At 40.8% G+C, this 12,477-nt stretch overlaps 1 protein-coding gene across 1 annotated transcript; it reads left to right on the top strand.

The window, feature by feature from the left end:
• The first annotated feature begins 2,398 nt into the window (after nucleotides 1-2,398).
• LOC109116962 lies at nucleotides 2,399-6,049 on the top strand. The gene is made up of 6 exons (XM_019203334.1): nucleotides 2,399-2,527; nucleotides 4,438-4,539; nucleotides 4,604-4,885; nucleotides 4,958-5,263; nucleotides 5,726-5,809; nucleotides 5,900-6,049. Exons 1-6 carry the CDS (start codon nucleotides 2,399-2,401, stop codon nucleotides 6,047-6,049), a joined length of 1,053 nt encoding a protein of 350 aa, XP_019058879.1.
• The last annotated feature ends 6,428 nt before the right edge of the window (nucleotides 6,050-12,477 follow it).

Here is a 12,477-nt window from a genome sequence, read left to right as displayed (position 1 = left end):
GTGTATATTTTTTATTTTGTATATGTATAGATATATTTTTATATAGAAGTATATATATTTATATTTTTATTTGTATATAGATATGAATATATACGTATATAGGTATTTTTTTTACTATTTATTTATTTTATTTTTGATTTTTTTAAAAAAAAATCGATTTTTTTCATATTTTTTCAGATTTTTGTAAATATCTGACGTGGCATGCTGATGTGGCAAAAAATTCATGTAGAATGCCGATCAGCCGCCACGTGGTATGCCACGTCAACGATTAATGAACACTTAACACTGTTTTCGAATTATGTAGAAAATTGCAGTTAAATTGGGTAGTTCGTGTATCAATTTGGTACATTTGATAATTTGGTGTAGTTTTTTGTCAAATTAAAAATTTGTATAGGAAAAAACCACATTTTACATAATCTGTGTAGGAAAATGTCATTTTCCCATATAGAAAAGATTCTATTGATGGTTTCTAGAGATAGATGTTCATTACAGTGTCCTTTGCAACAAGAATAGAGAAATGAGCAATTGCTAGATGAGCAAAAGTTGTCGAATTCAAACGACCAAATTACCCGTCACCTCTTCTCGAAATATCTTCCATATAAGTGTAGTCTTTGACGCTGACATCAGCAATGGCGGAATCCGAACCTGGGAAGGAAGGAGGAGATTCCTTATCTTGATCCAAGAGTTTATTCAAAAGCTGACTATGATAAGGGATCTTTATCGTTTCATGATGATGCCCATGAGAGAAATTGTAATACCCCGATTTCCGATAAATTATTTAATTCAATTCCGTAAATAAAATAGGGTAAAAACAAGCCTAAAATATAAGATGAATGGCATAAGTATCGAATCGAAGACAAGTGGGGCTAAAACGGGTCAGAAACGTCGAAAAAACAAAGGAAAAAGGGTCTAGACCGATCGGTCCAGAGGTAGATCGACCGGTCTAGAGAAAAAAATGAGAAAGACGGAAAATTGGCCAAGACCGATCGGTCCAGACTGTAGACGGATCGGTCTACACATTTACAAGCCAGACCGAACAGTCTGGACTGGGCGACAGAAAGAGAGCTGTCGAACTGGCACCTTTCCGCCACGATAATTAAGCGACAAACTCGTCCCCACGCGCCACCACCCGTTGTTTCCATAAAGTATGCGACATGGACTGGCCCTCAAGCGTGTGGTTTAGCCGAATTGGACCCAAAAAACGATTATAAATCGGATTATACAGAGGAAGAAAATTATTTCGACTGAAAAACCTGAGTTTTTGAAGAGAGAGAAAGAAAGAGAGATTTAGAACAAATTGAAACGAAGAGAGCTCGGGAAATTGAGGAGGGACATCCCAAGGAGGTTCCTGGGAAGTTTCAGAGAGTGATGAGACCTGAGGAGCTCGCACAAGCTCGGACAAAAATGCACACTACTTGAATCCGAGGTGAGTGGTTTGAGTTGTGTTTGTGAGATCTGATTCTCATGAATAATGGTGTAGATTAGTGTTTCTACAAGAGTTAAGAATTTAGGAATGATAAATAATGATTGGGTAGCAATCGGAGTCGAAATCGGATCAAAATTGGGTCAAAAATGGCGGAAATCGGGTTAGATCTCGTGGAGAAGACGAAGTTCAGGACCCAGACCGATCGGTCTAGGCCTAGACTGAACGGTCTGGGCCAACATCTCGCGAACGGTCTGAGGTCGAGGTAGACCGATCGGTCTACACACATAGACCGATCGGTCTAGACGAAAATCAAACGGTTTGAGTTCAATGTAGACCGATCGGTCTACACACATAAACCGATCGGTCTAGACAAAAAAAATGTAGACCGATCGTTCTACCTCAAGACCGATCGGTCTTGCACAAAAATTAAACCAAGAGATCAAAACGTGAGGACCGGATGGTCTACTCGTAGAACGATCGGTCCAAACCAAAATAAAAACGGAAAAATCTCAAAATCGCTGGACCGTTCGGTCCATGTACCGGCTGCAACCCCGACTATGGGTCCAACGGATCAAATTATGATAAAGGAATTAAGATGTGATCAACTAAAAAATGAGAACACAAGTATGTTAAATGATTATACAAATATGGAAAAATATAAGATGGGAGAATTAAACCACAAGCCTTGGTGAGTATAAAAGATTAATCCAAGACCAGTACGGGGATGTAATATAGAAATAAAAAGGGAATTAATTATATGGGAATGCATATGAGTGAATGATTAATGGACCCCATACTTAGTACCGGTTGACGACGTGAGTTAGTACCAGTACAGGGATGTGTGGATGTGGAACCGGTGCCGGTTGACGAACTTGGAGTCAGCACTGGAGGATGTGTGGTTCGGTAATAGTACCGGTTGACGAACTTGGAGTCAGTACTATTACCGAAATGTAATACCAGTACCAGTTGACGATGTGGAGTCAGTACTGGTGTAATTGGGTGGACGTTTTCGTGACGGTACCGGTCGACGGAGTGGAGTCAGTACCGTTATGGAAATGTGTAGTGAAGCCAGTACCGGTTGACGACGTGGAGTCAGTACTGGTGAATCTGAGTGGTCGTCTCTATAATAGTACCGGTTGACGAAGTGAAGTCAGTATTATTATAGAGAAGCAGGGTAGAGTATAGTACCGGTAGACGGACTGAGTCAGTACTAGATGATACCGAAAGAAATGGTACCTGATGGTGTTGGTGGACGATTTGAGTCAGTACTATCAGGTATCGAAAATGTATGGATTAATGATAATATATTAAAAGGGTTAATGAGAAAAAGTTAAATTGATACAAAGGAATTCTTGTATTGAGAGATTAGTTGGCACCGTTCTCCATGAGAATGGGCTCTCCGGGATCAACCCAAGCTCCTCACTAAGTATTTTGCTTAGCCCTCCATTGTTGAATTTTTCCTATCCCGAGGAGCACGAGTAGCGTACCTTGGACGACGACGACTTTGTGAAGGCATCATTATGTACGGATAAATAATTCTATTTTGTACGTTTTGGATTGTGGAATAAGGTTCCGCGTGAAAACGGTTGTGTTTAATTATGTGTTGGACATGTGTTGTTTTCGAGAGACGTGTGATGATTTTATTCCGTTGCGTGTTTGTATTTAAAAACGATTTTTAAATTTCCGTACTTTTGGTTTTATTATGTTTTATTGGTTTTCGTCCATGTGGCATATCCTGTTCACGGGATGCGGGATTCGGGTGTCACAGAAACGACGAAAGCAAAATCCAAGAGGAAGTGGAAGGAGAAGATATCGACCGTGAACGGGTGACATTATTTTGGAAGTTAACCTCGCGATCAAGCTGACCGTCCGTTCGAGAAATAAGATCTGGCAGCAATGAGAAGGCAACTAGGGTTTTCGTCAGCTCGATCCAGAGATCGACTGCTTTACGCTTCATATCTTTCAGAGACCCTAATGAACCGGTGGAATCCGTGACTCGAGCCTTACACTTCCCACGCTGGAAAAACCCTAAATCGCCCGACGAGAAAATTGTGAGAGAGGCTCAGCTAGGGGTGGCAATTTCGGTTATTAACCGAATAATCGAGGCGAATCGAATCGAATAAGACATAACCTTATTCGAACCGAATCCACATCAAAACCGAATGGTTATGATTTCTTTAAACCCGAAAAAATCGAAACGAAACTGAATCAAACCGAATTAAAAAAATAACCGAAAAACCCGACAATTTCTTTGAAAAAATGAACTTTTTCCCGAAATCGAACCGAACATGAACCGAAAAATAACCGAACCGAACATAACTGAATTTTATATAAAAACCGAATGGTTATAGTTTTTCTATAACCGAAATAACCAAACCGAACCCGAATCGAAATCCGAAATTATTGCCCGCCACAATCTAATGGGTCCGGGTTTTATAAAGAGGAAACTTGTACAGCAAGTAACTCAATTCAACTAAACGTGATTATTTATTTTGGGATTAAATTAAGTCAACTCAATTTCATTTTCCTTTTTTTTTTTGGATTAAAGTAAGTAATAAAAGCTAAAACAAAAAAAAATAAGTAATAATATTTTTTATAAAGATAATATCAAATCAATTTCAAAAAATAACATGATATGAGAAGACTACTTTTTTTGATAAAAAAACTTGTACAGCAAGTACGAATTATAAATACAGGTCTGATCTGTTGGGTTTTCGGAGGGACGTTGTCTGTAGAATTGTTTCCTTCTTCCCTCCGAACCAGCTCTGAAAACCAACGCCGGAGGAGATGATCGATCTCCATGGCGGCGGAGGACGGAGCTTCTCCCTTGTGCATGGCGATGGCGGCTCTGTTTCTCAAGGCGGAAACATCAGATGCTGTTACACGTCCCTCCGAAAACCCAACAGATCAGACAGAAGAACGATCCGAAGAAGGTAACCGACAACAATCCCGTCTGATAATTTCCGCCATTAGGTTTTGTGTTTTCAGACTCTTTTCTTTACAAATTTCAGGAAGAAGACGAACCCCCTCGTTTATCGATAGAGAAAGAACATCAAGATCCTCGCACTGAGATTCAGAAGAAGAGAGAAGCCTTCCGGCTGTCGCTTGACAAGGTTTGATCATTTGAATCATTTCTTCTTCTTCGAGCAGTCTTTGATCTTGTTTCTGTTCGGACAGCTCGAAGCCGACGCAAAAGTGGAGAATTATCTGAAAGATCTCAGACAACTTGTGGAACTCGGTTGCTCCTTCCTTCGCCACGAAGTTCGTCTCATGGAGGAAAACGGAGTACATAACACACGGGATCGGGTTTTCACACGTTACGACGATGAGAAAGTGCCAAAGAACAATCAAGATCGGGTTTTCAGACATTACTTTCAATTCAAATCCGAAGGGATGAGCCCGGAAATACACGAACGAAGCCAGAGATGCAGTGACGACGTCAAGGAACAGGAGAAGAAGGTAAACAGCAACTATGATAAGATCATGTCTTCCCATAAATGCTCGTTTTCGACTGACATCGTCTCTTTCCAGAGGCGGTGTGTAAAATTCGCGAAGCAAGATAAGGAAATTCAGAAGAACGGATCCAAGAAATCCATGGATCAAATCGACGAACCGAGTCACGACGTTAAGGAGAAGCAGCAGAAAGAGCGTCAAAATTCGGAAAGAAACAAGAAGGGAGAAGCAAAACCCATCGCCATGGAACTCGATGATCTGCTTGACAATTGGTACCATGACATGCAACAGACAGAGCCCCCTCGCTTTGGCGTTCCTGTCTCTGAGGAGTTGGGTTCGAGCAGGAGATTCGAGGAAGAAAGCGTTAAGACAGTGGAGAAGAAGGTAACTGAACTGCTTGTGTTTCTCTTCCCACGAATGATTGTTTCAACTCATTTTCCCGACAAAAATTTCAGGAGAAAAAGGCGCCGAAAGGGCCGCCGGCGGAGCCCCGCCGAAGAAGAGACCGGACACAAGCAAGGTACGTCTCCTTTCGATTTTTTTTTTATGGATTTTCTTAATCTGTTTTTTTTTTTAATTTTCTTTTTTCCGATCCGCAAAGATTCTTAGATTTTTTTATGGATTTTCTTCATTTATTTTTTTATTGAAGGTTATTATTATTAATAATTATACTAATATTTTGGTTAATTAATATAAATGTAAAAAATTGATTTTATACATAATATTTTAGAATATTCTTCCATAATTTGAATGTTTTGATTTTATACATAATATTTTAGAATATTCTTCCATAATTTGAATGTTTTTCCTAACAATTTTTTTCTACTTAAATTTTTAAATTTTCAGACCAAGAGCTCTTCGGATATTGGAAAAAAGGAAACATATGGCCATGCAGAATCATTTTCCAAAAGCAACGATAATAATAATAATGTAAGTAACCAAAATAATTTTGACATTCATTATATATCTATACATTTAAATTTCAGACTCATTTTTATGTTATTTTTATACGCTTTTTAGGTATCAAAAGAATCGGATTCAACAATTAGAGAAAAGAATCTGAGATTAGAGACAAATGCCATATCGAATAACGGTTCCATGAGAGACATCATCGCGAAGGCAAAAGAAGCAATGAAGAAAGTACGAGAAAGGAGACTTCAAGAACGATAAATCCGTGCACTTTTTGAATCATATCTTTTTTGTTCTTGTAACATTTTTTTGAAATATGAGATTTGAAATCATTTGTTTGACTATCCCAAACTTTTACATTGATGTATCGGGATTTCCATTTTTTATGCAAATGTAAATATAACAAATAAATTTCATAAAATAAACAGAAAATAGTTAGATGGAAACTAAGTTATGGACATCTTGTAACACCCGATCTTCATTGTATTTGCGACGGATTGACCGATTATACTAGTGATAGATGTTCTTTGCAACAAGAACATAGTACTCACCAATTGCTTGTGTTAAAAGTCTCATAATTTTTAGATGGTTTGCCTTTTTTTATAAAATGAAATAAGGTTTTTTAATTTTAATTCCAATTTCTAGATTTCTCTTTCTCAGCCTTTCTAAATAGTAAATAATCTGATGATGTATTGATATATCTCCAAAAATACTAAAACAATGCATCATTTTTCATTTTTTACTCGCTAGATGAGCAAAACCCTGCCACTTCAATGAATTGAAATGACCAAATTACCCCTCCCATATTCTTGGAATATCTTCCATATAACAGCTAAAACTGAATCCCGAAGACTCTATCCCCCTTCTTTCTCTCTCTCAGATCAGTCTTTGATGCTGACATCAGCAATGGCGGAATCCAAACCTGGGAAGGAAGAAGCAGAGGCTATACTGAAGAACACGACGGAGTATCTGAGGAATCTCGAGGAGCTGATACGGAAAGTGACCGGTCCGTCGATGGAGGTCTTCCCGACATCCATGGGTTGGATTAACGGTCAGATCTTGTATGCCGTGGAAGACAAGAAAAGGGATTGCGGAGAAAAGATGACGGAGCTGAGAAAGATCCACAACCTTGAACTGGGAGACGCATTCGTCATGTCCATGTTGGATTTCCCGAAAACGAATCTGCGACAAGTGAAAAGGAAAAGGGCTCCCAGAGAACAGATCAAAGGGCTTCAACAGATTCCTGATCTTGATCCAAGAGATTATTTAAATGTTCATTATGATAACGAATCTTTATCGATTCATGATGCCCATGAGAGAAATGGCAAAATCCAAGAGGAAGAGGAAGAAGAAAATGATACCGAATTTGGCAGACTGGAAGTAGCATCCCGCGAAGTGGGTGACATATTTCGGGGTCCCGAAGACGAAGATCCCGACTCAAACCCGAAATCTGAGTCTCTGAAAGATATAAAGAGTAGAGCAGTTAATCTCGGGATCGAGCTGTCAAAAACCCTAGTCGCCTTTTCGTTGCTGCCTGTCCATTCGAGCCAGATCGAGAAACAAGCTCAGTTGGAAGGTTGGATCTTTCGGCGATCTTGCAAGGAAGATTCCGAGGTGTTTTATCTAATCGATTTCCTTCTGTTCACTGCTAAAGAACTCGCCAGAAAGGAAGAAGAAAAAGAAGACAACAACGTATCTGAAGCCGAGAAGATCAGCAAAGATCTGATTGAGAGATTGGCCAAAACAATTAGCGGGTTGCAATCGATAGTATCGTATCTTCAGCGTAAACCCGAGATTTCCGAGAGAAACGAGTTGGCTCGGGTAGAGCGCTTTCATTCGCAGTGCAGCGAAAATCTTGGAGCTGCAAAGGAGGAAACAAACAAGTTGAAGGAAATGTTAGGACAAGAGACGGAAGAAGCTTTACAGCAGGAAATGGAGCTGCAGATAAACAGATGCTGGAATGATAGGTTTTGGGAGTATGTCTCAACATCATGGCTCTATAGGCTCTTGAGTAGATTCCCAGAAATCGTTTACGCTCTGTCCAAACTAGCTGTTCTAGATTCGAATCTCTGGTTAACAGAAAACTAGGGTTTTACACCAAGAAGTTTCAATGATTTTTGTCAAAACACACTTTCAGTTTGTGAAGATACAGATTTTGATGGGTTCTGTAATATAGGAAATTGGCTTCAGGACATCATTCAAATCCTAGGACTCGAAATGCAGAAAAACCTTAAACTAGCCTCACATGGAGCTTTCACCTTTCAGGACAAGGAGACAAGAAACAAGCATAAGAAGCATCATTCCATAAGTAGTTGATCTATAGACCACAGAAGCTGATCTCTCATTCTGAAAATTTCCCAAATTTTGGCTTCTGCTCTTCCTCACCATTTTCAATCCAACACCTGCAAGAAAAACTCGTCTTTTCTCCCTCAATTGGATCCACCATTCATTTCAGTGAAAGCCAAGGTAGTATGCAGTCAGAGTGGTGGATATGCTTACACAGTTCCCCGCCTCAGAAGCCGGTGGTGCTCCAATCTCGAACCCCGAACCCATCGGGCATGGTCGCAGGTAACGATCGGCGACCCGACCCAGTCCCGTCGTCGTGGTAAAGCTCGTAGCTTCCCGCAGCTCCATCATTCCCACCGCCCCTCGTACTCGAGCTCCGCCGCGGAATTCGTCGGAGCACGAGAACGCGTCCCGCAGCCACGATCGGGGCAGAGGATCAATTCGTGCTCCCGAAGCCGTATCCTGATGAACCGATGGAACCTGCGACTCAAATCTAATTCAAAACTCGGAGGGTTCTCTGCACACAGCGCAATTCGATTCGACACGATCATGATCACAGGTATCCAGTCGATTGCTGCCTCAGAAGCCGGTGGTGCTCCAATCTCGAACCCCGAACCCATCGGGCATGGTCGCAGGTAACGATCGGCGACCCGACCCAGTCCCGTCGTCGTGGTAAAGCTCGTAGCTTCCCGCAGCTCCATCATTCCCACCGCCCCTCGTACTCGAGCTCCGCCGCGGAATCGTCGGAGCACGAGAACGCGTCCCGATTTCTTCGACGAACCCGCAGCCACGATCGAATCAATTCGTGCTCCCGAAGCCGTATCCTGATGAACCGATGGAACCTGCGACTCAAATCTAACAAAAACCCTAGAATCGAGCCTCAATTGGGTGAAACCCCAAAGCTAAAACAAAAAAAAAATATTTAAATTATTTTAAAAATATATTCTCAGTAAATCTAAAACATTTTTCCGTTGGATGGATTTCAAAATTCAATCCAACGAATTTCCATTTTATTAAAGCAAAAATTAATGATAAAAAAGAGAAAAGGAAAACCCATACATATAAATACAGCAAGTACGAAGTCAAACATTGTCAAAGTGATCATCTCAGAGATTTCGGACATCGACGGAGAGAGAAGAGATGAGTCGTGAGAAGAAGAGTGTCACTGTAACAGCGTCTGATGTTTCCGCCTTGAGAAACAGAGTCGCCGTCGCCATGCACAAGGGGGAAGCTCCCTCCTCCGCCGCCATGGACATCGATCATCTCCTCCGGCGCTGGTTTTCAGAGCTGGTTCGGAGGGAAGAACTCGACAATTCTAAAGACAATGTCCCTCCGAAAACCCAACAGATCAGACAGAAGAACGATCCGAAGAAGGTAACCGAACCCCCTCGTTTATCGATAGAGAAAGAACATCAAGATCCTCGCACAGAGATTCAGAAGAAGAGAGAAGCCTTCCGGCTGTCGCTTGACAAGGTTTGATCATTTGAATCATTTCTTCTTCTTTTCTCTCGTCTGAATCGAACAGTCTTTGATCTTGTTTCTGTTCGGACAGATTGAAGCCGATGCCAAAGTGGAGAATTATCTGAAAGATCTCAGACAACTTGTGGAACTCGGTTGCTCCTTCCTTCGCCACGAAGTTCGTCTCATGGAGGAAAACGGAGTACATAACACACGGGATCGGGTTTTCACACGTTACGACGATGAGAAAGTGCCAAGAAACAATCAAGATCGGGTTTTCAGACATTACTTTCAATTCAAATCTGAAGGGATGAGCCCGGAAATACACGAACGAAGCCCGAGACGCAGTGACGATGTTAAGGAGCAAGAGAAGAAGGCAACGGCAACTGTAACTGTAACAAGATCTTTCCAGAGACGTGACGCGAAAATCACACAGGAAAAGGCATCTGCGCGTGCGGATATTCATCAGAAGAACGCCATGGCAGAGGAGAAGCAAGAAAAGAAGCAGAAAGGGCAACGAATTTCAGAAAGAACGAAGAAGGAAGAAGCTCAATCAGTGGCCATAGAACTCGATAATCTCCTCGATAAATGGAAACAGACGGAGCTCACTTGCTCGGGTGTTATTACCGAGACTCAACTGAAAAGTTTGGAAGACAAATCTCCAAAGACGAAAGAGAATAAGAGACAGAGGGATCATGCCCTCGTTCCTGATGCAGTTCCTGTCTCGAGCAAGAGAGTTGATAGAGAAAGTCTTAAGACAGAGGACAAGGTAACTGAACACGATCCCATCTGATATTTTGCTGCCTTAAAGATTGTGTTTTGTCTTCCCATGAATTCTCGTTTTAGACTCACATCGTCTCTTTTCAGAGGCGTGACGTGAAAATCGCAAAGGAAAAGGCATCTGCATGTAAGGAAGTTCAGAAGAACGGATCCAAGAATGCCATGACCGAGGAGAAACAGAAAGAGCATCGGAATTCGGAAAGCAACAAGAAGGAAGAAGCTAGAGCTCTCGCCATGGAACTCGATGATCTGCTTGACAATTGGTACCATGACATGCAACAGACAGAGCCCCCTCGCTTTGGCGTTCCTGTCTCTGAGGAGGAGTTGGGTTCGAGCAAGAGATTCGAGGAGGAAAGTGTTAAGAGAGTGGAGAAGAAGGTAACTGAACAACATATGATCTGATTGTGTTTTTCTCTTCCCAAGAATGATTGTTTCAACTCATTTTCTCGACAAAATTTCAGGAGAAAAAGAAGTCGAATCCGATAGAAAACGAGTCCAGCCCGAAGAACGGCTTCAAGAAAACCATGGACAAGGCGAAAGAAAAACACCGGATGAAGAGACAGAGTGACGATGAAAAACCCTCAGCCGCGGTGGTTCCCGGGAAACGGCGACGAGACGAGGCTGCCGGCCAAGAACCACCAGAGAAAAGATGGGACACAAGCAAGGTATGCCTCCTTGTATCTCTTCTTCAGTAGAAACGCCCTGATATTTTCTGTAATCTGTAATGTTAATGTTGTCTCTTACATTTTTTTTTTTGTTTACTTCAATTTTCAGACAAAATCCGTACCAAAGTACGATTCCACAGAAGTCGGATGTACGAAGGACGTTGTCTCTTCGGCTTCCAGCGTGGCAGAGAGAGAGACTATCGCTAAGGCAGTACAAGAGTTGAATGAAGCCGGCGTATTTGTTCTGCCCTACACCTTCATATTCTGAAAAACACATACACAGATATATATATATATATACACACACACATATATATGTGTGTATGTATGCACCCACCCACACAAAAGGGTCCGCTGTATTTAGAGATTCTGAGTTGTGTACTTAGCTTTGTAAAACAAGAATTTTTTTAATTTCAGATATGAATAATATGATGACTTTATTAGATGCATAATCATATCCATATTTAGAGCCTTTACATCATTAAAACTAATTTCCTTTATTTAGCAAATAAAAATGGTGATGGGTTTTCTCCTCCTCCTAAAACTCTGTTCTTGTAGATTATTGCTAGAAATCGACATTAGATAATCCAAGTAGAGTGAATCACAAGGCACTGAGATCGAGTCGTCTAGGTAACTTGTAGGCCAAGAAACCACCTGCCGTGTAGGCCAAGAAACAGCCTATCTAAGAGACTAGGACAAGGAAAGAGATTTAAAAGTTACTTCGGTTTTGTCTTAAGAAGAGAAAATAAGGTTCTTGGATTATAATATACAGAAGAAATGATAAAACAAAGTGAGAGAACCCCAACCCTACACACACATGCTTCTGTATTTCTTGTCTCCCAGCTAGAGGTGGCCGTCTTAGCCCGTAATCCGGGGGTTTGGAGGTAACCGGTTTAGGAGGTACCCGGCTTAACAAGTACCCGAATAAAGTATACCCGAATATTAACGACGATGAGATCGAGTATTAATAAGACTAAGTTTTCGACTCCCGAGTCCGAATGGAGGTCCAATTATTTTACAAGGGGTACTCGGGGATATCCGGTATATTTGCTAAAAATCTAAAATATACTTTATATTTATAATATTTTTGTCTAAATTATTCTTATTATTTATTAAAATGCTTTTATTTTAGTTCAATTTTTTTTATGTTCTAAACCTTTCTATATTTTGACTTCTCTCATTTGTATTTTCTATATATATCATTTTATAGTTCAAAATTTTATAAGTCGTATGGGTCGGGTACCCGCGAGTACAAGACCGAGAATCTCATTAAACCCAAGCTATAAGTACCCGGATTTTATGAAGCCAACACTGAGATAATATTTTTATAAAACCCGTGGTAATGAAAACGAGACAGGTTTTTTAAAAATTGGGGGTACCCGACCCGTGCCCATCCCTACTCCCAACATTAGGGTCCCAAAAGTTTGGTAATCAAATTGATCTACTAACCAACTTTGTTCACAAAAAAAAAAAAGAAGAAATTATTTCATAAAACAAGAA

The sequence above is a fragment of the Tarenaya hassleriana genome, unplaced genomic scaffold, assembly GCF_000463585.1.
Source record: "Tarenaya hassleriana unplaced genomic scaffold, ASM46358v1 Cleome31, whole genome shotgun sequence".
Lineage (NCBI taxonomy): Eukaryota > Viridiplantae > Streptophyta > Magnoliopsida > Brassicales > Cleomaceae > Tarenaya > Tarenaya hassleriana.
The sequence above is the reverse complement of the archived record's forward strand: the minus strand, read 5'-3'. Positions and strand labels throughout refer to the sequence as shown.

Bases quoted from the DNA above. Each gene is read 5' to 3' on its own strand.
- LOC109116962 (XM_019203334.1), top strand. From the start codon at position 2,399: ATGTGGAGTCAGTACTGGTGTAATTGGGTGGACGTTTTCGTGACGGTA. The intron at 2,528-4,437 runs GTGAATCTGAGT...TACAAATTTCAG, and splicing joins ACGACGTGGAGTCAGTACTG to GAAGAAGACGAACCCCCTCG. The intron at 4,540-4,603 runs GTTTGATCATTT...CTGTTCGGACAG, and splicing joins TCCGGCTGTCGCTTGACAAG to CTCGAAGCCGACGCAAAAGT.